General features: G+C 47.2%; 1 protein-coding gene across 32 annotated transcripts in view; it reads right to left on the reverse strand.

Annotated features, from left to right (window-relative positions):
* PCBP3 (poly(rC) binding protein 3) overlaps positions 1–27,420 on the reverse strand; it is a 216,993-nt gene that overhangs the window by 13,761 nt on the left and 175,812 nt on the right. For 11 of the 32 annotated variants that reach the window (XM_080658000.1, XM_080657997.1, XM_080657999.1 and 8 more), the window contains 8 exons: positions 21,431–21,585; positions 19,227–19,250; positions 18,284–18,316; positions 15,484–15,600; positions 14,466–14,597; positions 13,592–13,720; positions 9,943–10,017; positions 6,175–6,216 (listed from right to left, as the gene is read on the reverse strand). In XM_080658000.1, the coding sequence (XP_080514126.1) occupies positions 6,175–6,216; positions 9,943–10,017; positions 13,592–13,720; positions 14,466–14,597; positions 15,484–15,600; positions 18,284–18,316; positions 19,227–19,250; positions 21,431–21,585 (707 nt within the window). Of the gene's footprint in view, positions 1–6,174; positions 6,217–9,873; positions 10,018–13,591; positions 13,721–14,465; positions 14,598–15,483; positions 15,601–18,283; positions 18,317–19,226; positions 19,251–21,430; positions 21,586–25,144; positions 25,331–27,420 lie in introns of all 32 variants that reach the window. The other 21 variants (XM_080657981.1, XM_080657986.1, XM_080657992.1 and 18 more) reach the window with 3 other exon arrangements.

A 27,420-nucleotide genomic window follows, 5' to 3' on the forward strand; every position in this document is an offset into this window, starting at 1 on the left:
GAAACAGAATTTTTAAATTTAGTGTAGTTAAATTAATATTTTCTTTATAGCATATGTTTATATTTTAAGAAATCCTTCCCTGACCTGTATACAGAAAGATCCTTCCCTGACCTGTATACAGAAAGATACTCTACTATATTTTTTTTCTAAAAGTGCTACATTTGTCTCTTGCATTGAAGTACTTCATACATAAGGAGTGGTTTTTAGTTTATGTTGTAAAAATCCATCCTGGCATCTGTCACAGCCCTGGCTCCCTCACCCACACAGGTCAGATCAGGACTCTGTTTGGATCCACTTGCCTATGGTCTATCCTTGCACCCAAACCACACTGTCTCAGTTAGGACCACCCTATTGTAGGTCTCCCTATCATACATCCTCTTCATGGATATACTGGTGGTTCTTGGCCTTTGTGCTTTCATATAAATATTTAAAACAACCGGTCATGATTTTGATTGCAATTGTGCTGCATTTTTGTACCTCAACATAATTAAGATACTTAGTGTTCCTATCCATGAACATGGCATGTCTCCATTTATTTTAGTCTTTTGGTCTTATTTAACTTTCCATAAAGACAAGTTTTTTTTAAAGTCATCTTTTAATTATTGATTTCAACTTAACTGCTTTGTGGTCATTATGATTCCAATTTTTGAGAGATGATGAACCTTCTTTATGGTCTAGAATGTGATCAAATTTTGTAAATGTTTTCATGAGTTCTACAGCTATGTTGGGTGCAGTGTCCAATATAGATCAATTATATCAGTATTACTTACTGTACTGGTAATATCTTCTTTATTCTTGACTATTGGACCTTTATGGAGTGGTGCTGGTCAAGGCCATTGGGGGGAAGCCTGTGGGGACAGGTATGCTAAGGTATGCAGCCTGTGGGGACATGTATGCTAAGGTTCACTACAATGACTAGCAAATTCTCTTTATGGTTTGTCATTTTTTTCTTTATATATATTAAAGCTATGTTTTAGGTGCATATAAATTTAAATTGCTGTAACTTCTAGTGAACTAAACCTTTTATCAATATGTAATGACTACATAATAAATTGCCTTGAAGTCACAATTACCCATAAATATAGATTAATTTCTGCCATCTTTTTTTGTTGCACTTCTAAGTGTCCTGATTTTCTAGGGTTGTCTTCTTTATTTTTTAATCCTTTTTATTTTTCTGTAATGATTAATAAATTTTCCCTTCACCTAGTTTTCTCTCTGTTCCTTTATGGAGTTTATATAATTGAACTCTTTTCTTTTGGTGGTCACTGTGAAGCTGTTATTAACATATATATTTAAAGCCTAACTTCAACGTCTTTACCCTTTTCCTGATGATAGAGTGACTTACAGGATGTTTTACTTCCCCTCAACCCATCCTAGCCTTATGTATGTTATCTCTGTCAATTTTGTTTTGTTATGTTGTTAATCCCACAAATTAGATAGCATTGATATTGATTTTACAAAGTGTGTTTTCATTTACCCAATGTTTAAATTTTAGTGTAGTCAAAGTCAATATTTTCTTCATGGTGTATGCTGTGTTAATGAAAGAAATGGTAATTGTCTTTGCTCACACTCATCCTTGTTTTTCTAGCCTTCCTTCTCTATCATTTCCCTTCTCTGGAAAGCCTCCATGAAAAAGACTGTTGGTCACAGCTGTTTGTCTGAAAATGTCTATATTTAGGTCCTTGGAAGATGCTCTTGAGGTAGAATTTATGTAGACAGTAACTTGCTTTTATTAAGCCACCATCTTCTGGCTCCCACTGTTGTCAGTGAGAAGTTAACTCATTCTCTCTCTTGTTCTTTGTAATATTCTTTTTGTCTCTGACCACTTTGAAGCTTTACTTTTGGTCTTTGATGCTATGTGGCTTTGCTTTGATTTGTCTAAGAGGGATTTTTTGTTTTGTTTATCTTGTTTGGAATTTGTTGGGATTCCTGAATGCAAGGATCGGTTCCTTTTATTAACTCTGTTTTTCTTTTGTTACAGGTCACCTAGGAGTCTTGATTCTGAGGAGCAGGCTGGGAGGAAAGGCCTGCCCAGAGCCCTGCTACTGAGTGGCTCAGAAGGAGAGGGTGTGATCTAGTATGTTTAACCCCAAGGAAGAGGGGAAGAGAAAGGAAGATTTAGCTCAAGCCAACAATGGTGACTTAACCAGGACTTCCTATTTTATGAGAATGACTGCAGTAGCCCTGAACTGACCTCACGTGGGCCATGAACACCTCTCCACCACTTGGAGCTACTCAATCTGGAAAGAACAGAGACTGATGTATGGCCATCAGCTGGAGGCCATGGAGTGCAGCAGTACTGATTATTCTTTCTTTACTATGACATTTGAGGAGCAGCCTCAGCACCACCTTCCCACTGGGCTCTAGAGACACAGAAAGTGGGGGAAGGAAACCCACATTTGCTCTTTGTGTGTCCACAGTAAACTGTGCTGCCTAGTAGCCCCTGGAAAGATGGAACCATGCATCCTTCCACTTTTTTCTTTACTTCTATTATAACTCACGTGTTGCTATGGTTTCCTTACATTCACTCTCTAAAGGACAACCTTTCTGGCAGATACTGGTGCCCTATTACTCCCAGTTACTTAAGATCCTCTGCTGAAACCAAGCGGTGTGGGGAGTGAGCCTGCTCCTCCATTCACTGGCTCTTCAGCTCTGGGCAAGTGACCACTCAAACCACTAACAGTGTGAAGTCCTGACTTCACACTGTTAGTAAGAAAGCTCAGGTAAGAAAGCAGAGGTGGCCAGTGCTCTGTCGGCACTAACATGTTGGTTTTGTTGTTGCTTGCATTCAGCATCCTCTTTAAATGAGGGGATATTAAGTCTGGGAGGGATGTGGAAACTGTGAAAACTAGAAATAGAGATTGCACTTGAGGGTATGCTTGAAGTTGACTCACTTCTTTCAGAAGAAAACAATTTCTGGTGTAATCATATTAAAGTGCTAAAATATAGGACGAGAGACAGAATGGGACAGTCACTGCACTGTCAGTCCAGGCTTCCAAGCTCTCTGCATCTGCTCCCATGTCTGGAGTCCTCGCTGCCTGACACCAAAGGCAGGACATGTGGAAGGGGGTGGACAGCATCTGGGACTAGTGGGCAGCTGTCCTAGCACTCCAGTGGTCAGCAGCTGTAGTCCTCCTGACACCCAGCAGTCTCTGTGCCTCTCCAGAATGTACAAGAGCAATAAGTTTCCAGAAGGATTCTGGTGAAAGGATGAGAGAACCTGGAAGGAAACTGGTGGCGGAATAGGTGGGAGGTATTGATGACTCTTAGGGTAAATCAGAAAGCCTTCTTTAAAATTGGGCACAGAAAAAATACGTATAATTTAGTTCTATATGTCTGATTCAGGTAAGATATTAAGATGCTAAAAGATGACTATAGAGTATGTGTCAGTGACTATGGTTGAAATATTTAAATGTGCATTCAGTTATACTATAAAATAAGTTAGTATTTCCTGTAATTATTATATTTGGGTTCTAAGAAATGAAGCTTTTAAGATTACTACTGAATAATAAGCTCAGATTAAAAATGCCTTCCTAGCTATCACCGTAATTTTATTTTTGTTTTGGATGGATTATAAGTGATTGTCCAAGTCTTCAACATTCTGTGCCTGCAAGAAAAGCATTTATTAGTATGAAAGCTCCTCCTAGTCTGCTCCCAATAGCTGCTCCCCATCCCACTGCTGGTTCAGAGAGCAGAATGTCCCGCACAGAAAGCCACCTATTCCACATCTCAACCAAACAGTTTAAACTAATCTGAAAAAACACACAAAACAAAACAAAAAACAAACCTGTCAAACTCCCCACTTTTAAGAGAAACTGAGAAAATCACATGGAAACAGCAAAACAACTGATTGATATAAAAATCAGTCAACCAAACCAATCAAAATCCCTCACCCTCACACAGGTGTTTATGCTCACAAGTGGACATTTCAGACCAGAAACGCTTCTCTGTCGGCTCAGAGCCTGAGCCAGGAGGCAGCAGTTGTGAGACCACAGTGGGCTTGTGGGTCTGAGCATCAACTTGGTGCCCTTCACTAAAGGCCAGACCACTGTTGAGTTTTCCAGCTGTAAAAAGCTCAAAGAGCCAGGTCTTCATGCCTGCTGCTGCACACATTCAAGTTTCTAAGGGCACAAGGCTGCCTTGCCCCAGGTTAAATGAAGGCTGTGCCATCCTAGAAACCAGGCTTCTTGGTTCCATTCTGATATCCTGACCCCTCCATTGGGAGCATTCCATTAGAGGCTGTGGAACCTGCCCATAGCAGTGCCACTGACCCCACCTGGGCTCACACACAACCCTTCTCCCTGGACGGCACTCCTGCACATGAGGCCGGGCCAGCCCTTCCCTAGGTGCTAACATCTGCCTCCCTTAGTCCCGTGGGCTGTGGGCAAAGATAATGCAGGACAGGCATCACCAGCATCAGAAAGGTTCCTGAACTAAGGGCGGCTCCAACCAGCTGTTGGGGTCTCACAGATTCCCGCTCTGATTTTCACAGGCAATACCTGGGAGTATGAGATATCAATTTTTTTTAAAGCTGCTGATGGTTCTTAGGAGAATAATGAGAAGGTTCACACCTTCACCCTCGACCCACCATTGAGATCTAATTAAAATAAATTCATAGAAAGGTGAAGAGCATCCCAAATAACAGAGAATGTGGTAGGTGGGGATATCACTGGCAGGGCCAGGTATCAGCACATGTCCTCAAGGGGGAGGCTGAGGTGGCCATAGGCAGCTGCAGCAGTGGTCTCGAGCAGGCAGGTGGGGGGACTGGAGTGAGCCCCACCAACCTCTCGACGATGGAGAGCTGTTCCCCGCCCCCCCCTCCGCCCAGCTTCTACTTCACAAGTGGGGCCCTAACAGCACATCTGGGCAGGAGGAAGATGGCTTCCCAGTGGGGACAGGCAAGTGTGCCCACCACTGATTTAGAGTTACACTGTCGTCACCGCAGGGTTAAAACCAGGAACCTTTAAAAATGGCCATGGGGGTGTCATGAGTGGGGAGGCACTTCTCTTCACCACATCCCCTATCACTTAATTCCAATGTATGCTGATTAATGAGGTGTTTTTCTAAAAGAGAAAAACCATCAGTCTTTTCTACTCAATAGGAAATTTCCTTCAGTGATGGTGAATTTATCTCTGTATTTCCAATGCTTACTGTTACTTACTTCTTAAAAACTCTCTCCTGCCCTGCCTTTGCATCTTGTTCAGATGACCCTCCCTCACCTGCACAATTCAAAGTGTAAGGGTTTGAAGAAAACCCCATGCAGGCTCGCCTTCCTGGAGACCCTCCCTGTCAGGAACAGAGTCAGAGGATTTGAAGCTCGGCAAATGTGCAGGACGGTATAGAGAAGAAAAAGGCTTCTCAAAATTGGCTGCAGGTTTGCTCCACCTGCCAAAAGCAGCAAAACCAACAGCTGACCTTAGCCTCTTATTTCTTTCTTGTTTCCTCTCTCCCCGCCCCCCATCCCATTTTTCCTGGCACAGCTAGTGTCTCCCTCATTATCCGCTATAGCTAAACCCAAGGAAGAAAGCTCTTCTGCTCTCCATTGCTGCCCCATATCTTGGCCCTGAGAGTTGCATGTATCCCCCTTGGCCTCTAGGCCACAGGAGTTTAGGATGCTTCTTCCCGAAGTGAATTAGGATTGTCACTGTTCTCCAGCACTGATGTTACTAACTCTAGAATGAAACCAAGGCCTCTCACCATTGGCCTTCATACACATGTGGACCCTGTTTCAACTAGGGCTTCGAAATGAGAGAGTGTAGCCTCCCTGGGTGTTCAAATACCCTTTTTTGACACATCTCAGACTTGTTTGACAACACCATCATCTCACTTCATAGATGCTTGTAAGACACTGCTACTCCTGCCTAATAGGGGGCGGGGCGGGCGCCAGTTTCAAGGCAGTCCTGCAGTTACCGCCCCACCCATGTGTGGAGGAAAGCCCCCACTGCAGCAACAACTAAAACAATTTGACATCAGGCCAAGTCCTCCACATGAGTAGAATTAGTGCTAAGAGGTTAAAGGTTATTCAAGGTCATTTGGATACGACAGAGGTCAGGAACACTGAGAGAACGGTATTAATATTATTGAGTAATATTAATATTGTAGCAGTTCACAGCAACATGCAGGTAGTAAATGGTAACAAGAAAAGAAGGGAAGGCAAACAAAGTGAAAACTCACATCTGGGTGCGGGATGGCGTACTGTCCCTGGATCGTGTAGGCCTAGAGAGAGAAACACTGTCAGCTCGGGAAGTAGCGACCCTCCCCTGAAGAACAGGCTTTCTCCTGGGTGAGACTTTCATGTGAACCGGCCCCAAGCCACCTGCCCCAATCCTGTAGGACAAAGGGAAGTGATCTGGAGTCAAGCCTCAACAGCGCCCCTTGCTGGCTGTAGCTATAATCACACACATAAGCCAGGGAGTTGCACCCCACTTCCTAGAGGCCTGCAGGAAGTCAAGTCAGTGGGGAGAGAGGGAAATGACTCACCCCTCAGTGCTTCTGACTCCCACACCCCCAGTTTCTTAAAAGGAAAAAACTAAGAATGATCTGACCCCTGTTATAGTTTACTAATCATTAACCTTTTGAATGTTTAATCAATCATGAGTACACATTTTTAGGAAATATTTATGCCAAGAAAAACAAACAAACAAAAGAAACCTTTAAGAGGTGACTCAAAACCAATTTTGCAAAAGCCAGATTAAGTAAGAAATGCACCCAAATCATTCAGAGATTAACCAGTTCATCTTCTAACTTCTGAGGACAGGGTGGCTATTCTGACTTGAAAGGTAGCACACTCATGGCATAGCTCCCAGGGGACCAGGATGGGTCCCAAGGCCTCGTTTGGTTTCACAGTTTCACTAGCCTTCAAGACAGTGACTGGACCAGCCACAGCGAGTGTGAGGCCTTGAAGCCTCTCCCACCTGTTCCCTACACAACCCCCCCTGACAGATAGAGACCCCACCCACCCCATCTGCCTCAACAGTTTATCAACTAAGATGCTTCCAGAAACTCATGGTCAAAAAACAAATCACACAGAGTCAAGGGAGAGTAAAGACCAAAGACTAAGCCTCGGTGACATGGAATGTGCACACCAGCCCCAGGCCAGCCACACTTGTTCCTACAGGCATGGGGTGTCTCAGGTGTGGAGGGACATGGCTTCTAGCACCTGGCCAATTGGGGCCCCCATGTCATGTCCTACATGCACATCTGATGCCCACTCACATGGGTCTCTGTGAATCTGAGAGGGAAACCTCAAGCCCATCCAACAGTCATTTCCATGGACCCCCAGCTGAGGGTGGTTTCCAACGTTCTGCCAAATGGTTGTGTTTTTTGTTTTTTTTTTCATCTGCTGAGTTTTCATCATAAACAGCACGGCTGTGAATTAAAGACCAGCCAGCCATTGGACAGGGACCACAGGAGGAGAGGCCCTGGTCTGGCACTTCATGGGAAGTAAAGGAATCTTATCAGATAGAGCAAGTGTCCTGGGGAAAGGGCAGTGGGGTGCTGCCTGTGCTTGTGCTGAGGCCACAGGAACGGTATCCACACCTCACTTTCAGGGTTTTTGGAGGTGCCATCAGGCCATGGTCCAGTGTGTCACCAAACATACACTGACCTGGGACACACTGCCCCCACAGAGCAGGCAGGGTGACAGGCCTGACTTGCTGCACCGTATCCCTGCATGTCTGAGTGGAACTGCACATGCGTTCCGACAGGGCAGGTCTTTGCCCCGACATCTTAAGTTTCTGACTCATCTTCCCTTCACTTGGGTGGCTGTGGTCTTCAGATCTGCTTAAACTGTTTGTGCATCTGACTATTCTCTCTGGAGAGAGGTAGAGGTAGACAGACAGATCAAATGTTTGGTTGAGATGAAACCTGTGTCATCTGTCACAAGCTGGAGAAGTGGGAACTACCTCTCTGTAGCAGAGCACCACTGGACAAGCTGTGACTCCCTCCACCCCCAAGACCTCCAGGGGCGTGTCATGACCACAGGCAGGCCACCTGCAGGGACGGGTATCTTCACACAGATAAGTCAGGGTGATTCTCAGGCCATACATCTCTAAAGTCCAGGTTTGCAGTGTGCCCTATGTGGGCAGTGTAGGGTCTGAATTTGGAGGGGACCCCTTGTTGCGTTAGGTCTCATTTACACCTTCATTTCTGAGTCTGTACTGTGGTTCCTCTGCCTCATTACCTGCAGTGTAGTGGTGACTCTCATGTGACTTTGCCCCTCCCCCACAGATGACCAGGACTGGTCACTGGCTGGACCAGACTGTCCCAAGGGCACAGGTGCCGGGTTAAGATGGACAGCCTGGCGATAGCCTCGGGACAGATGCCAATGATGGTGGTGACTGAGAGGTGGGCCTGCTGCTGTTGTTTTACAGGTAAGAAGATGAGATGGGTGGCAAGGTGCTGACCACAGCCCACCCCAGCCAGGTCTTCCTGGGCCCCTGTTAATATCAATGTGCCTCCCTTTTGAATAAAGTCCCACACTTCACCGAGGGGTGATCATGGGTTTGTTCCTACTTTAGCATCAAGACCACACAGGTAACTAACCTGCTAACTTACCACAACTGTCGGGGGAAAGAAAGCAGACTTCTGAACAAGGTCCACTGTGACTCCCCATCACCAAGCTAAGGTTGGTGAGGAGAGGGGCATAGGCTTGGGTCCTTAGGTCCCTGCCTCAGGGCCCCCGTTTCCAACCTGGGGCTGTAGTAGGAGGATGGATGAGTGTGAAGGTTCCTGGCAAAGGCCATGGACATTGGGAGACAATGTGAGTCAGGTGGCGGATAAGAGATGCCACAAATATGGACATCGTGGGGGCGGCAGTATCTGGATGGTTGGCTGGGAAACAAGCGGGAGCCACTGTATCACTCAGAGGCTATTAAAAATGTAAAAATACATGCCCTGTCCTTCACCTAACATATGAGTCAATGCTGAAGATCAGATAAGATTCCTTTACATAGTAAAGAGAAACAGAGAAGGCTGTTATTTGCCTCTTTCCTTTCTTTTTCAATAATGTAGAACATCATGGCCATGCTCCCCTGACCTAGATCCCCTGTGATAAGGTCTGTCTTAACTCTCCCTTGAACAACGACACACATCACTGCCGACTGGACGCAGAGCTCCTCCAGGCACCTCTGGCTGGGCATTTTCAAAGTCCATCCATCTACTGGAGCCAAGCAACCCTGAGGTGAGTGGGACAAAGCTCCTGCTCAGACATCTCTGGGCACAGCTCCATCTCTTCAGCTCTCTCTAGGCCTACTAAGTTAACGGCTGGTCTTGCATAAAATTTATTTGTGACCCCTGGCCTTCTAAGCCCTTCTTGGCAGGACAGCAAAGAGGACAGTGGCTCTGGCCAAAACAACAGGTGCGTGAAGCAGACGTTCACAGCCTGCTGTGATCAGGAAGGCTCTCATCTGACTGGGCAGCTTTTCCTTCCTTACAGGCATGACTCCTCCCTCATGTGCTCCCTCATCTGTGGAAAATCGGGAATGTGTGTTTCAGGGGAAAATAGGATCCTAGCTCTTACAGTCCTACTTGTCTCAACCAGGAGTCATAAACGTCACCTGTAATGCTCCTGGCCCTCATATCTTCGCTTAAAAACACCTGAGAGCTAGATTTGAGCAGGCGCAGCCCAGGCAGAACTGTGTGAGATTGTGCCGAGTCAGGGAGATGTTTCTGGGGCCCAGACTCCACAGGGCATCCTCCTTGGCCCTTTCTGTCTGCTGGACACTGCGCAGCCCAGTCTTTCTCACATGGCAGCCCACATCCACCCCACTGCCCACTGCTGGTGCCTGGCAGTGGGCCGGGAGAGCTCTGCGTCCAGAGCCCAGGGGGCAGGAGACGTGCACGTGAGAAGGGAGAAAACCTGAGTGCACTAACGGGCAGCGGCGGGGGCTGCAGTAAAAGGCTGAGGTTGGCAGTGGAGGCCGCGAGCGGGTCGGCTCTTACCTGACCACCTGCAAAAATGACAGGGGTGGAGGCGGGCTTTGGGCGGTAGGGAATGGTGGCACCTTTCGGTGGGGACTAGGAAAAGGGACAGGAGAGGAAGAGAGATTGTTAGACAGTCTCACAGCGTGGCAGTCATGAGGGTGGGGAGACCTCCTTCCCGAGCCCGCCCACCACTGTACCCCAACCTGTCCCAGTGCCCCAGGCCTGCAGTGCCAGAGGGGTGGGGGGATGCCCCAGAGTGGGAGGGCACCTGCTTGAAATCTTGCCCTCACCACCCAGTTTCCTCCAGGAAGTCATCTCCCTCCTCTTAACCATTGTCCTAATTGCCCCACATGGTGCCAATCACCCCACATGGGCACCAATCACCCCAGTAGGACAGTGAGGAGTATGGGTCTGAGAACGGGCTAAGAAGGAAAGACGTGACCCTATCCTTGCCCGCGGGACCCCCAACGATGTTCAGACGAACAGACAGCTGCCTCCAGGCCTGGATGCTGTTGCTCCAAATGTATGTTAGCCTGGGGTTGTCCTGAGAGAAAAACTCTCCCTTTCCCTTGGATCCTCCCAAATAAGCTGGGCTGCGCATAGCTCCACCATGGGCCCTTCAGGCCCAGTGCCCCAAAGGCTTTGCTTGACCTGTGGTGATGTCCAGTTGACATCACAGCAAAGTTAGAAACATCCAATTTCACTATTTTTTTTTAAAAAAAGCCATTTTTCTTTTTAGTTCTTTGTAAGTGACCTCCCTTGCTCCTTTTTTTTTCCATACTTTTTTTCTTTTCAATTATAGTTCACATTTAATATTATTCTGTATTAGTTTCAGGTGTACAACATAGTGGTTAGACAATCATATACTTTACAGAGTGAAAGCCATTTTTGTAAAAGTGTCAAGTCCAAAGGAAATATTCCACAGTCATGATGAGGTTTGCTATAATTTCCTTAGATTATTCTGTGTCCAAAAATATAGGATTCTTGTCTTCTGGTGAATGATATTCTGCCAGATTCCGATAAAGTCGATCTAACACCTTGGTCAGAGGCAATCAGGCCCTCCTTGTCCCTCTGGTGGATAGTCTTCCCTGGTTGCAGAGGCCATAGGCCAGGCCTGGTGACTGAGTCGGGAGTCCCAGAGTCCGTGGCACCACCAGCCAGAGGCAGGGGGAGTGGGGGCAGGAAAGCCAGTCCCTGCTTGGAGTTTTGGAGGCCATGGCCCATACAGGCCCAGCCCACAACCTGGCTAGTAGGGCGTGATATCAGAGTGCCTCCACCCAAAATACACAGCCATGTGGGGACAGCAGTGTGGGTAGCTGCTTCAACTCTGCAGCCCAGGCCACATTATGAGACCTTGAACAGATTGTGTGACCTTGACCATGCTGTGTGACCTTGGCTGTGCTGTTCAACTTTGGTCCAGTTGTGTTACCCTGGTAGTGCTGTACAATCTTGCCATAAAGCGGAAGGGGTGTTGGGAAGACCTGTGAGCTGACCCCAGCTGGTGTTTGGGATTCAGTATTTTGGTAGTTATGATTGAGCCTCCCAAAATTTCTCTGTGCAAACTGAGGTTCATTGTGTTCTCAGACTGGACTCAGGGCTCACTGTGGAAGAATCATGACTAAACCAAGAGTGAAGGAGTGACTGTTCTCACTGCTTTAAGCAGAAGACTCAGTCTGGCTGCTGCTCCCATCCCTGAGCTGGGCATCGTGCTACTCATGCCATTGGTCGGCCCATCATCCCTGCTGCATGGTGCACTCTGACCTCATCAATGGCAGCATCTGCAATCCCGATACTGTGAGCTTTTCCAGGCCATCTTGCCGATTCTGGATTGGGATTCCTGATTACCAACTTCCTCTGATGGAGAAGAGGCTGAGTACAGCCCCCTGTCCTGCTCCCCCCTGGGAAAAGTGCAGCTGTGGGTAGTTCTCCACAAGGTGCCACCCAACTTGCCCGCACCCAGGGTCCCAGTGGTAATTTCAAGGGTGGGAGGCCTACCCCGTAGCCATGCCTGGAAATCCTCTGGTCTTCTGCTCTATTTGTCCAGTTACTCTTAAGTTAGAAATAGACCCAACTGTTACCAGGTGCAATGAATCTTCTTCCCCAGGTAGGAGGGCTGCTCCCAATCTCCGAGAGCTTCATGACACCGACAAGAACAAGGCATTACCTCCACCCAATGTTTATCATTCATGTTGCCACGTGCGCTTCATCATTCACCATCCACATAAGCCTCCAGTCATTAGGAAGGAGACAGGGCAGTTCCAGCCGTGGCTTTGGGGGTGCCAGCACCCCACAGTCAATGAGGATCAAACCTGCTTCCGGGGGCTGTCTGACCATGAACGTGGCACAAGCAATGCCACTTGGGAGGATTTCTGAGGAGACCACAGTTCTGTTCTGACCCTTGATCAGGTATGTGGGTGACTGTGTCAATACTGGAACTGTTCATATCACTCTGCCACCCTGAGGTGCCCAGTGCTGTTTAACAGATGGCCATCTGTCAGCACTCAGAGTCCTAGGCCAGTTGCCACTGTCCATGTGGCCCTCTGGGGTCCCAGCAGCCGGACACTAAAAAGAACATGGCCAGCACAAACTGTCACTATGATCAATGGTTGTGGAAACTTCAGAACAACATTTAGAAAAATATTGTTACTTCATAAAATATCATACTTTAAGAAAAAACTATACAATTTTTTTTAAAGAGTTAGACATGGGTTTTAACACCAAGTCAAGTACAAAAGAGAGATAAGCCCACAGAGGCCAGCGAGGCTTCATTTCCCATGGGAGATTGCTGAGGTGGTCACTCCAGCAGATGCTCAGGCCCAGGGACCATGAGCAGGGGCCAGGCAGCCTGGCCACCAGCACAACTGTTGGAACCTTTCATTTGAGGCAGGGTGACTTCATTTTAGCTTAAAGAAAGAGAACTATTGATTGCTTCAATGACTCTTGCATTTGGGTATTAGTTGAAATTTAAATTTCAGGGTTTTTCCCAAAAATTTCAAAGAAGTTGTACCATCTTTGCTTCTCAACTCTGGCTTTTAATTCCTTTGTACACTATTCTGTCTTTACAATTTGGGCATTTTTATGTGCTTTTCCTAAGTCCTGCCCTTTGTGGGGGCTCAGATAACTTCAGCTAGCTCAGCGGGAGGAGTTTTGTCCACAGCAAGCATCCTTTCCACCTCCAGTGCTCATCTCCAGCACAGTCCCGTCTCCAGTGCAGACCCAGATCTTCTCCAGTGCAAACTTGTATCCAGAGCAGACCTGTCTCCATTGCTGACTTGTACTGTTTTTAAGGCCCAAACCTTTATTAAAGGATCCTCACATCATGGACTAATAACTTTTCATCCAGTTCCAGAAATAAAGTGAGGGGCACATGCCTTCCCATGTGTCCTCTTCCCTGCTTTCCCAGTGAAGATGACAGACCCACCCTACAGGGGGCAGGCACCAGCACTGCCCCTCTCACAGTGCCCAGCATGGCTTCCACTCACATGGCCTTGGGCCTAGATCAGGGACCTGGGACACATTTCTGACACCCAGACCCCATACAACCCTGACCTCGTGAATCTTCAGGGCCCCTGAGGAACCAAAGCCTTTGCCACCACCGACACTAAGTAGCCACAGCCAGCTTGGACTGAAGGAAGGCCGGCCATGAGCACGGATGCAGAAACTGTACCTCCAGCATGACCACACAGATCTGCTTGACACACTGGATGATGGCGTCAGGAGTCCCTGAGATGGTCACTGCCCGCTCCGTGGAGTTGGGCAGCATGTCCCCAGCCACCTGGACCTGGGCACCTGTGGACTAGAGAAACCAGATGTTGGAAGGGGCATGGCAGAGGGAGGCGGAGGCAGTGAGGGCCGAAGTAGCACTTCCTGGATTCTCTCGAGGGTGTACCTAAGGCACACTGCATTGGGAAGCCACCCATACATTACCCCCATGTCGCCCCCTCCATGCAGGCCCTCTGCATGTTCCCTTGGGGAGCCCCTGTGGGCTGGTCTCAGTTATCTCAGCCCACTGCTGTCCAGCATAGAGCTCGTGCATAGCAAGCATCACTGCCTAGGAGGCATTTAACTGGAAGACAGGCATTTGCAGGAGATGAAAAGAGAGTCATCTTTTTTCAAATGTGTGGAATTCTATCTCCTCTGTGGAGTTTTAGGCCACAGAGAAAGATGGATTCTAGATGGGCTTAAATAAAATTTGTGGCCTCTTGTTCTTGAAAGATTGAAGATTGGATGGCCACCCTCCTTCTGGGAGGGATTAGGCTTTCCTTGAAATGAATAAACATGTGACTAGAGAGTCTGCAGCTCCTGATAACTTCATCCCAGCTGTTCTTCCAGGAAACTGGGGCAGAGACCACAAGCCCCTTGTGTAGGGCCTCTGTGCCTCAGAGCCACATGACTGGGATGGGGTGCTATAATCTGCTCTGTCCCCTGTCTATTCTCAGTCGGGGCATATGCCCCTCCCTCACAGTACCCAGCACCTCTGCACATACCTCCTTACCCACCCAGTGGCTCAGCACCCACCGGGCTGGGAAGGGTCCTGTTACCTCCCTGATCTCCTTGATCTTGGAACCGCCTTTGCCAATCAGGGAGCCGCACTGGCTGGCAGGAACCACCAACCTCAGCGTCACCGGAGGCTTGCTGGTGGCAGGGCTGTTGCTCATGGAGTTGATGATGTCCTGGGGATGGAGGAAGGTGTGACTATTGGCTAACAGCCTGTGTGTGAACACCAAGAGTGTGGAAGCAAGGCTCTGCTTGGAGCCCTTGACAAGCTGGGGGTTAGGGAGCACAGGCTGCAGAGACCAGTGGTGAGGGCCCTTTCCTGAGCAGCTTCTAGTCCACGGCGAAGAGGACCAGGGTAGAGATGAATGCGCTTCTAGATGGAGGAGCACACACCCTGGAAAATGGCTGAGTGTGCAGAAAGAGGGCACAGCAGCCAGGCTGGCTGGTTACAGAGGCTTGAAGGCCAAGGAGAGGATGGTGGGATGGACAAAGGGGACCACAGAGACATGTGTCAGAGCAGCCACGATGCTGCTCTGGACAGGGCAGGGCACAGATCGGAGGGCGCCTAGACTCAGGGTCTGATATTTGCCCTTAGGGCCTGGTAGAGCCTGGGGGTTTGGACAGACAGGGTGACACATTTTTCTAAATGTATTCTCCAGCTTGATCACCCTCTGAATAAAAAACATGAAATGTATCTTTAAATAATTTTAGGCAGCCCTAACTGGTTTGGCTCAGTGGATAGAGCGTCGGCCTGCGGATTGAAGGGTCCCAGGTTCAATTCCAGGCAAGGGCATGTACCTTGGTTGAGGGCACATCCCCAGTAGGAGGTGTGCAGGAGGCAGCTGATAGATGTTTCTCTCTCATCAATGTTTCTAACTCTCTATCCCTCTCCCTTCCTCTCTGTAAAAATCAATAAAATATATATTTTTAAAAATAATAATTTTAGGCAATTTCAAAATAAAAATACATACAATCTTCAAGTTGTGACTCACTGACACAGGTGGCCAAGAACCAGCTGGGTCCAGCCCTGTCCACTGCCTATCTCGAGCGGGTGAATCTTACCTCCTCAAACTTATAGGCAATCATAGCGAAGGCCTTGAAGATGGCATCAGTTGGGCCTGTGATGGTCACGATTCTTTCTGGACAGTTTCCCTCCGAGATGTTGATACGGGCACCACTCTAGAAGGGAGTTGAACAAACCTCAGAAACTGGATTAAAGCCGTGGGGCCAGTAATGGGTTGGCTTCTCCAATAACTGATGCAAACATATCCAGTTGGCCCCTGAAGGGCTAAGCTCAGCACAAAACAGTAAAATTCCCAGAGAGGATCCAAGATGGCGGCGTAGGTAAATACCTAAACTGCTGCCTTGCACAACAATTTCAAAACTACAACTAAAAGACAAAACGTCTATCACCCAGAACCACGGGAAAGCTGGCTGAGTGGAAGTTCTACAACTAGAAGGAAAGAGAAAACAGCATTGAGAGGTGCACAAGCGTTGAAAAGCTGAGGTCGAGGCGCACAAATCGGGCTGGTGACAGGCGACTGGGAGCGCTGCTTTTTTCAACCGGAAGGGAGACAAGCTATCGATTACTCAGAACTCCAGTTTCTGGGGAGACATGGGGGACCCAAACTCCTACAGGGAGAAGCTGGACTGTCTGCCATTGGGTCAGAAAGTGAGGGAGGCTTGCTTGCAGGGCTGCACGCAGGAATAATTGTTTACTGTGCTGGGGCAGAGCCGGCTTACTGGCAGCCACGCCCTAGCCTAGTGACGCCCTGAGACCCCACCCCGCACAATCTACAAACCCACCCAAGCTCCAAGCAGCGGCTTTAGCATATGAATGGCCTGCCCTATAGCAGCTTAACCTAGCAAACTTGCAGCCCGGGTCAGACAGCTCCAAAACCTCCAAACCCCAAGCAAAGAGGAGAAAACTGTAGTTCTCGCTGTAGCTCCTGCTGGGTGGCCTCAGACAGTAGCTGACCTGCACCCCATTGAAGATCCAGAAGCCAGTGTACCTAGTGGTCAGTGTGAGACACCATATTTCAACTCCTCACATCCATAAGTGACACATTCAAGAGGCAGACTCAGTGAGCACCAAAGCCCCATTGAAACAAGTCCTGCACCATAAGCGTGTCTCCAGCGCAGCAGTTCTTCCATTATAGACACAGCGGGTCCTCACAGCCAACTGGCCTGGAGGTCAATTCCTCCCAGTGTACCAACAGCAATCAAGGCTTAACTACACCAAGACTTTGCACTCAGCCCACAAAGGGGTGTACCAAGAGCATCCACCTCAGGTGATTGGGGAGGCTGAGCTACTGGCCCCTATAGATCACCTACCACACAAAGACACTCCATCAACACAGGGAAGCAACAAAATGCGGAGACAAAGAAACATGTCACGAATGAAAGAAATGGAGGAAAGCAAACTACTGGACAACATAGAGTTCAGAACTACATTTATAAGGTTACTCAAGAATCTTCTAAAAACAACCGAGAAACTTGATGAGACCTCCGAGGAGCTTAGTGAGACCTTCAAGGACCTTAATGAGAATGCCAAAAAAATGGAAAAGGACCAGTCAGAAATTAAGCATACACTGTCTAAAATAAAGAATATACAGAAACTCAACTGTAGATCAACGTACCCCAAAAATCAAACCAAAGATCTGAAATATGAGAAAACAAAAAACACCCAACCAGAAAAACAAAAAGAAAAAAGAATCCAAAAATATGAAGATAGTGTAAGGAGCCTCTGGGACAACTTTAAGCGTACCAACATCCGAATTTTTGGGGTGCCAGAAGAAGATAGAGAGCAAAATATTGAAAACCTATTAGAAGAAATAATGACAGAAAACTTTCCCTACCTGGTGAAAGAAATAGACTTACAAGTTCAGGAAGTGCACAGAACCCCGTACAAGAGGAATCCAAAGAGGACCACACCAAGACACATCATAATTAAAATGCCAAGGGCAAAAGACAAAGAGAGAATCTTGAAAGCAGCAAGAGAAAAATAGTTAATTACCTACAAGGGAGCACCCATACGACTGTCAGCTGATTTCTCGGCAGAAACTATGCAGGCCAGAAGGGAGTGGCAAGAAATATTCAAAGTGATGAACAGCAAGAACCTACAACCAAGATTACTCTACCCAGCAAAGCTATCATTCAGAGTTGAAGGTCAGATAAAGAGCTTCACAGATAAGAAAAAGCTAAAGGAGTTCATCACCACCAAACCAGGATTACATGAAATGCTGAAGGGTATTCTTTAAGAAGAGGAAGAAGAAGAAAAAGGTAAAGATAAAAATTATGAACAACAAAATGACATCAAATACAAACCTACCAACAAGTGAATCTAAAAATCAAGTGAATAAAAAATCTGAAGAACAGAATGGACTGGTGAATATAATAGAATCAGGGACATAGAAATGGAGTGGACTGACAATTCTCAGAGGGAAGGGGGTGGGAGGGGTGCGGGAAGAGATTGGACAAAAATCTTACACCTATGGATGAAGACAGTGGTGGGGGGTAAGAGCATGGGTTGGGGTGGGGAATCAGGTGGAGGGGAGCTATGGGGAAAAAAAAAAGAGGAACACGTGTAATAATCTGAACAATAAAGATTTATTAAAAAAAACAACAAAACAGTAAAATTCTCTCCAGTTCTTCCCTCTACAGTGAGATTTTAATTAGAGAAAGGACTCAAGTGACCAGTAAGGATGCACTGTGCCCATGGCAGCTCCTGTGGGAACCGCGGGGGGTGTGGGTGTTGAGGGCAGGGGCCTCTGAGCTGTTGTGTGCCCCTCATCTAGTGCAGTGTCTGCTGTGGCCCTCCGGCCTATTGGAGACAGGATGCAGCCAATGCACGCAAACTTACCTCTTCACGCATCTTTTTCACAGTTTCTCCTTTCTGGAAGAAAGATTTAGACAAAAGGAAGAAAAGTCACTCAGGGGTCCACTACAGGCAAACGTAGAATTTGGTGCAGCTACATAAAGTGTCAAGAGTATGCCCCGGAGCAAGAGGGCAGCAGGTCCTCAGAAAGCAGGGCTCCCTACGGGTGCCGTCCAGAGCCTGACACATGTAATTTACTGAGCCCTTGGCACATCTGGCTCGTGAGCCCACAGAGGAGGAAACCCAGCTGCTCACCCAGGGGCACGAGGCTCTGTGGGCAGATGGGCTGAGACCCAGGGACCTGACTGGGCACCACACTTGGCCAGGGCACCTGCTTCATGGAGTGGAGATGGGATACACCCAGGTCACAGCCATCCCCATCTTCATCACAGGCAAAGCAGGACCAGGTCCATGGGTGTGGGGATGGGGAGACACCCTGAGGTACATATAGAAAGAGCTGGACTTTGAGCATTGGAGGTGCCCCCACTGCAAAGGGACCACTTAGGAAACAGGGGTCCTGAGGTGTTCAAAAATGGGACCAACAGGAGGGCAGTGCCTCAATCCTGACCTCTCCTACAAGCACAGGCTCCAAATAAGTTCTGACTTTTCCCCAGGAATGTTTCTTCGGTTTTGGAATGGAAATGCAAAGAGACTCACTACCACTCACAGAGGCAGGTGACCACTGTAATGAATGGAAGTAAAGGAATTCTTACTGAGCTCTTACACCCGGGAGGAAGGTCTGGCTATCAGGGTGGCAAGAGGTGGGGCTGTTCTCAGACCAGCTTCATAGTGGTTCAGCTTGAGAGTGAGAGTCTTGGGATTCTCCTGGGATCCTCACTGCATGGAGAAGCTGCTGCCCTGGGGACAACCCCCCTCCGCCCCAAGCATAGAAACCCCCACAGAGGCAGAGAGTTTACTTAATAATTACCTTCCCGATGATGCTTCCAACTTCCTGTAGAAAAAAAATCACAAAAAGCTGATGTCATATAGCAGAAGGAGAAAGGTCACATGTGACAGATACTGCTATGCATGAGGAAGGGACATTTAGGTGGTCATGAAAAGGCTTTCAGGCCCTATGTCTAGAGGGTCCCTCTACGCCCATCTGACCACCACTGGTGCTTCTGACTGACAGACAGCCAAGCAGAGAATGGCCAGCTGCTTTCCAGCTAAACAAGTTGGAAAGCACACCTATGCACTTAAGGCAGCAAGGAAACCCTGCAAGAAATGGATGAAAAATAAAATCTCCCTTGATTTTGTGATATAAAGAAAAATAAGCACTGCCTTTGCTACTTGACTTTTTAAAAAGATAGAACATTCAAAGACACCCTTGAACTCGCCACCACAGTGCTAAAGACTGGAGCCTGTGACAGTTCGACACATGGTCCCGGCCAAGCCTGCTCATCCCGTATCTCTCTGCCTAGAACAGACCCACATGGTGCTACTGTGCATCTCATGGAAGCAGGGTCAGTTCGCTTCTAGCCACAGAGAACAACATCTTTCAAAATAAAACTCATTGTTCTTATCACAACGAAGTCCTCAGCAATTACAACGTTTCGCCGGGCCATGGGGAGGGGGTATGCAGTGGGGATGAGGCAGCAAAAGGCAACTGGGTACGAAGTAGTGACTCCTCTGGTGGTTGCTCAGGGACCTCACCTCCCATGGGCAGGGTTTGGTGCTTGTTGTGGTGGCTGCAGCTGGAGGTGGGGCCATATAACTGACCCCACAGACTGCCTGCCATGGTGCACACCCAGCTTCCACAGCCTTGACCAAATGCCAGCCCAGTCAAGGGAAGGAAAGGCTGGTGGTCATCTCTCCATCACAGAAAGGGACGCTCTCAGTGTGAGCACCTTCCCTCCTGAAAATCTTGGGTGGGCAGAGCCACAGGCATGAGGCCAGAGCCTCTGCCAGCCCCCTGAGAGTCAGGCTTCTCAAGGCACAAATATGGGACAGCGGAGGAGCTAGAATGGATCCTGTGCCATTGGACTGGAATTGAGGGTATAAAATACTGGGGCCCAAAATCTAGAGATCAATATGTAAATAAATATGCAGATGTGTATGATAATATAATATTCACACATGTACATACACACATTCATACATAGACACACATGTATGTTTTCCAGCTCTGTCTGGGACCAATGACAGACCAAGGGTGATGATCACATCACATGCCCTGATCTGGGCCTCGAACACAGTCCTCCCCTCAAAGAAGTCAGGCTTCTTTGGAGAAATGGCTGATTCCAGGACTGAGGCAGGGAAAGCACCAGATGAAACACAAGCAGCGTTTTGAGCCAGAAGCCAGGCATAAAAATGATGGGCCACATCAAAGGGACATAAGAGCCAGTCTGGAGGGACCCCCATTGGCCAAGTCATGGACAATATGAGTATCAAAATAAATAGTGATAGAACAGGGAATAGAATAAAACAACAAACCCTGAATCCATGCAGACATGAATAAGTGGATGCACTGAAAGCTTGCTGACAAATAAGGTTATCTACAAAGCATCTACCTATCAGTGGGAGACACCTGGCAGGTATCTCTCTAACTAGGTGATTGGTAATGGGAGATACCCTGAAATCTAGGCCACCTGGTAGGAAAGCTTCGGTGACTTTCCTGACATCAGAAAAAGCCAATGTGAGGGACATTCTACAAAAGAACTGGACAGAAACATTCAAAGGTGAAAAGCCAAGACAGACCAGGGCAAGTCCTTCAGGTTAAAAGAGGCTGGAGACATGACAAGGACATGGAGTGGGAGGACACTTCAGAGTGCCCTGTTAGGAAGAGCAGTGCTGAGATGATTAGGATCATGAATGAAGTCTGTGGTCAGCATTACTGTCCTGACTTGATGGTGCAGGTGGTAAGGAGGAGAATGCCCGTGCATGTAGGAAATACACACTGAAGTACTTGGGGATAGGATGTCACCTGAGCAACTTATTAGTTTCAAATGGGCCCAGGAGAAGCGTACTTTAGGTTGGACTGCTCCTGCTCTGTAAGTCTGAGATTGCTTAGACTTTTTAAAAGCATAATACAAAGCAAAGGCCCCAGCTCTGGGCAAGACCTCCCTTCCTCCCATCTGGTTTGCTTCCTTCCTTCTGAGGAGAGTGACAAAGGCAGGGCTTGTGCTTCTGTACCTTTCCATGCATCAACAGGCGGATTGTCAGGGTCACGTTCAGGCCACCTTCTGAGACCTTGGACTCCATCTTTCTCCCAAAATGCGTCTGGGGATGGTAGCTTAAGGTGCCAAGGGTGTCGAGAGGAAGGATAGATGGGGCCCAGATGGTGTCACCTGGAAAGAGAAGGCACAGCTGCTGCTAACTGAGAACATCAACCGCCAACGCACTGGAGGATGTTCCGGCCTCTGGAGGGGCAGGAGGCTGCTGGTGAGAGGCAGAGGCTCGGGGAAAGGCTTCCCAGAACATTGTGGAATGACCTGCTGGGGCATGGGGTACAGGGCAGTGGGGGGATGGGCCTCAGGAAAGCCCTCCAGCAACAGATCCAGCCCCACTGCTCAGTAACTGCCCTCTGACCTCAGTTTCCCTCTGTAACAAAGGAACAGCCCTCTTACATGCTGGATGGAAGAGGAAGCAGGGTCCCCAGTAAGCACTGATGCCCTCATGTGCATCCCGTGAGTGCCTCCTCTGCTGTGAGGTTAGTTCTGCCCATTTCCTTCACATTGGTGCCAGGATCCCCAGCCTCCCACTGAGATACCCTTCACCCTTAAAAAGTCAGGGAAGTTCAGGTAGTGGTGTGTCTTTGGCATCTAGAGCCAAGATTCCTTGGTAATTCTCACTTATAAAGTGGATTTAGTCTATATCAATTAAATTTCCAAATAGCTAAGTGTCACCCTTTATAAGTTTTCAGAAAATGCTTTAAACCCCCATATCATTGGTCTGTTTGCCGTATACTTTCTGCAGATGGCTGGCTCAGCGCTTAGCTCACGAGGCAAAGTGAAGGCTCTACTTCATAAATTACAGGCAAGGAGTGATTTCAGGCAGTGGGCCTAGAGTACTGGAGGGAGGAGTACAATGTGCCCCCAAGACTGTCTGCTGGTGCTCAGGCCCTTGGGGCTTGGCCTGAATGGGTGATTGATGGAGGACAATGACTAAGCAGTGCCCTGAGCCCCACACCCAGCTACATGGGGGTCCTGGCTTCAGCCCCTTCTCGTGGAGGATCGGGTCCTCCTCTGGGCTGGATTCTGAGGACAGGTCACCCTCACCCACTCAGGAGCAGCCTCACAAGACAGGCACCAGCAAGGATTTAAAACAAGGTTAGGTGAGGGCTGGAGAGGACTCTCAGATCAGACAGGGAGAGGTCTAGGCCAAGCATGTCAAACTCAAAGGCTAACACGGGCCAAATAAACAAGGTTTAAGTTTATGTGGGTCGCAAAAAAACAAAAGCTTCAATTTTCATAGAAACATAGGTTTATTTCAAGAGACATGCTGAATACAAAGGACTGAAACAAATTGTTAACATAAAATAATGGAACATTTTAATAAAAATTATTATTTTTTCTTAACATTAACTTACCAGGCACTGAATAACTGCACAAATTAATAAGCGTAACGCAAATAAACCTATTTTTCTTGTTCTCTGAAAGCAAAATATTTCCTGTTGCACACACCAAACAGGTCAGTAAAAGACTAATGACATGGCAATCGGCTGCTAAAATATTCGCTGCTAGTATTAGTGGAGAGAAATGGTGCGCCAGCACATAAGGAAAATGAATGCAACACGATTATAGAAATCAGTCATTAGTGAACATTGTAGTTCATTATTAATAATTATGTATAACAGGATAGTGTAACAATTAAGTTACAAAATTTTTATGAAAATGTTTCTTACATACTGTTATATTGGCTGGGCCGCAAAAATATTCTTTGTGGGCCGCATGTGGCCCGTGGGCCACAAGTTTGACATGCTTGGTCTGGGAGAACCAGGCATGCACAACCCAGATACTGGGGCATGGCTGGGGCATACCAGACCCTGATTCTAGGGCTGGGAGGTGCTACTTCACTCTGAGGGCAGGGTTCATAAGTGAGTGGTGGGAGTTTCAGTAGGCATTCTCTGGGCCCCTGTCTGTGCAGTGCACAAAGAGGGGGAGGGCGGGAAGGGTGAAGAGCCACCTGCCTGGGTGCGCAAGAACATGACAGGGTGTGGGTGGTATATATAGGGATATTGCAGGGTGCACAGGTTAGGGGGCATGTGGGTACAGAAACATCACAGGGTCATGGGGGTCCTGTAGAAAGAAGAGGAAATGTGGGCACGAGTGGCCCCCATAGGAGCAAGGGACCCTACTGGTCTTGGGGAACGCAGGCAGGTGAAGGATCAGGGGATGGGGGCTTTAGAGAGTTGACAGCAGAGTGTCTTTGTTGGACAGAAAGGAAGGAAGGACTGGCTGGGGGAAGATTCTGGGTGAACCATGGTGCAGGCCAGGGCCCAGGGGTTCCACTAGAGGGCCAGGAGGGACCCTGGGCCGATTCTGCAGGAGAGTATGATGGGCCTTCAGGAGCTGCCACCTGCCCAGGTGCATACCTGAGAGTGTGCCAGGACAATGAAGGATGAGGCTTTGGAAGCCCTGAAAGGAACCAAGGGCTGTTTCTGCGAGAGCTCCTCACACATTACCCCACATTTAGTCCCTTCACTAATGACAGTGTCACATTGCCTTCATGGCTGCCTGAATCCTTCAAGAACAACAGTGCTGTGAAACCTGAATGTGTCCCCATGCACCTGCAGGCTGTCCGGACATTGGCCCTGTGATGTAACTTATAAAGATGAGAGGCTTTGTCCACTCACAAGAGAGACTACAGGTTAAAAAAGCAAGCTTTTCCTTTAAACTTAGAGGTTTTTATGAGGCAAAAAATTTTTTTCTTGTCAAAATATTTCTGCTAAAAATATGCTAAAAGGAAAACACAAAAATAAAGCACAGAATCAAAGTACATAACATCACCTATGTGATATGTAGGGGACTCCTGCAAAGGGCAGTCACGGGCATGGGCAAAATGACAGTTTCTAATTCTATTTCTGCATTACTAAGCACTCACATTTAAAAATATATTTACAGGCAACTTCAAGACACTCCAACTATTAGTTCTAATTATTCATAATCAGAATATTTAAATAGCAAGGATTTTAACATGAAGGTATAATATATAGCAAGAGAATTTTAATAAAATCATCCTTCCATATGAATATCCTCTATCTAGTACAGTAGCCACTAGCCATATGTGGCTATTTATAGTTAACATAAAGATTCACTGGCCACATTTAAGTGTTAAGTAAACAGTCTCCTGTAGCTCCTGGCTGCGAATGGAGGAACACAGATAGAGACCCTTTCTGTGACCCAGAGAGTTCTTGTGAACAGCGCAGTGCATGTGACCCTCGGGAGGAGAGGAGGCTCTAGCTGCAGTGACTGGTGTGGTATCAGATAAAAGCACTCCTTCCTACAGAGGCGCCCTGCAGCAAGCCCTTTGGACTCCAGTATGTGTAAGGCTGAGCTCCCAGCACCCCTAAACTGAATCTCGTGGTGCCAGGCAGGGGCGCCCGCTTCCTTTTTAATTAGAAACACCTCCTCCTGTGTCAGGGGGACAGCAGGCCCCCCTGGCCATCTGTTATGTAAACGTTTCCAGCCCATGGTGGAGAAAGTGGGTCAGTGAGTGCCAGGAGTGCTGTAGGCTGTCAACTGCCATCAGACACAGGCCAGCGAGCTGCTGCAGAGGCCAGAGCCTTCATCACATGTCAAAAGGGCGTGTCACAGTGCTCTCTGCAGACTGGTGGGAACAAAAAGCAGTCCAGAGTAGTCGTTAGGGTCACCTGTGACTGAGTAACCTTGACCCTGAAGAACCCACCTTGAGCCAGCTGGCGAGTAGAGCCAGCCAGAGAGTAGCACGGGACAGGTGGCTTCCCCAGGATCATGGGCCTCTTGGTAGGCATGGAGTCATCCTGGCTGTCCTGCCAGGCCCCTGGACATCTGCTCATTCCAGGCAACCCTGAGAGTGTCTGGGGCTTGCTCCCACCTCAGAGGCCACTGCTACCTGGGAACACACACAGGAGCAAGTTGGGGAATCAAGGGGAAGCAGCAGTTGGACTCCTGTGGTCACAGTCACCCCAAAAAGTCAGAAGGGTATTCCACAAATCAGCAGATTTCTCTCACCAATGAGGAGCCCTCCTTTTCTCTTTATTGCTGGGGATTTAATATATTTTAAATTCATATAATTGGAGGAAGAGAAGCAGGCCTGACCCCCTTTAAGGGCTGGGAGGAGCCCTCCCCTTCTTGTCCATTTGCACTTGCCTATCAGAGGAAGCCCATTCAGTAAACACCATGTTGTGCTGACACCATCTATAGATGTGCCTCAGCCCTGAACACACTCGTACCCAACTCCCACACCACCACAATCCCTAAGAGATACTCACATTCGGCCCCTGACCCACCCCAGGCTCCTCAGTTGTCTGTCTCCCCTGTTTCAGCACTCCTGCCATCCAACTGTTCAGACCTGAACCTCCACAACCACAGTACTTCCCTTCTCTGCCCCCATTCCATTCATTAGCAAATCCTGACACATGATACAGAGTTTAACATATTCATATTTTTTTCCAGTTTCTTAAGGAAGAAGCTGATGGCATCAATTTAAAATCTTATTTCTTATATGTTACTTCTTATATATGTACTAATATATGCAATACTTTAAACAATAAAAAAATTAAAAAAAACCTTACTTCTTGCTTAATAAAGGTGTTTAGTTCTATTAATTTCTCTCTACATATGGCTTCAGCTGCATCCCACAAATTTTATATTTGTGCTTTTTATTCACCCATTTCAAAATACTTCCCTCTTGATTCCTTTTTTGATTCATGAAATATTTGGAAGTGTTATTGAGTTTTCAAATACTTGGGGATTTCGGGATATCTTTCTTTTTTTGATCTCTAATTTAATTCTATTATGGTTAGAGAACATATTTTGTAATCCTTGAGGTAGTTTAAATTTATAGAGACTTGCTTATGGACCAGAGTGTGGCTCATCTTAGTCAATGTGTGTTCTTGTGTTAAGGGTGTAAAGTTCTAAAATATCAATTAGAGCGGCTGGATGGTAATACTGTCCAAGTTTGCCATTATCTTGTGATTTTCTGTCTGCTTATTCTATCAAATACTGAGAGAGTGGTGTTGAAATCTCTGCTATAATTGTGGATCTGTCTGTTTCTCCTATTCGTTCACTGTATTTTTAAGCTCCATCCTTAGCATAATAATGTTTGGCATTGTCATGTTCTGTCAATGTACTAACTCCTTTATCATGAAAGATCATTTTTATCTTTGGTAATATTCTTGGCTGGAAATTTACTTTGTGTTATTAACATAGCTGCACCAGCCTTCTTTTGATTAGTGTTAGCATGGTCGATCTTCTTCCATCTTTTATTTTTAACTTTGTGTATTTAAGTGAGTTTTTTATAGGCAGCATACACTGCTTTTCTTTTTATCTTATTTGACAATTTCTGACTATTTGCAGTGATTGCTAATATGGCTGAGTTTAAACTGATCATTTTATTTGTTTTCTATTTTTACTATCTGGTCTTTGTCCCTCATTTCTATTGTTTTTTATTCCCCTCTGTCATCTTTTGGATTAAATGCACCCATTTTATGATGCCACTTTACCTCTTTTATCCACTTATTAGTTACAACCCTCTGTTTTGTTATCACAGTTGTTGCTTTAGGGTTTAACTTATTACAGGACAATGTCCAGTGGTACTGGTCACTTTACATGGAGTACAAGAACCTCATAGCAGTCTGCTTCCACTTCTGCTCTCGCCTGCACTGTTACTGTCACACACTTAAATTTTACCTATGTGACATACAAACCTTATAACCATCACATGTATATAATTCATTTAAATTTCACTTAAAACTCTTGATGGATTTAAGAAGTCAGCTTCAATGGGTGGGTCTGTGACATAGCTGAAACTGCATTTAGGAGGCGGTGAGAGAGGGCACGTGATGCCAAACACCCAGCCACTGCACAGGAAAATTCTGCTGCCGAGGAGGCACTTGTAAGGGGAAAGACACCGGAGAATGCTTGCTGATGGCCCCTCCTGGGAAGCTCGGTGGAGCCACAAACCCTGCCCGGATATGGCAC

This window comes from Plecotus auritus (genome assembly GCF_963455305.1).
Source record: "Plecotus auritus genome assembly, chromosome: 2".
Classification (NCBI taxonomy): domain Eukaryota; kingdom Metazoa; phylum Chordata; class Mammalia; order Chiroptera; family Vespertilionidae; genus Plecotus; species Plecotus auritus.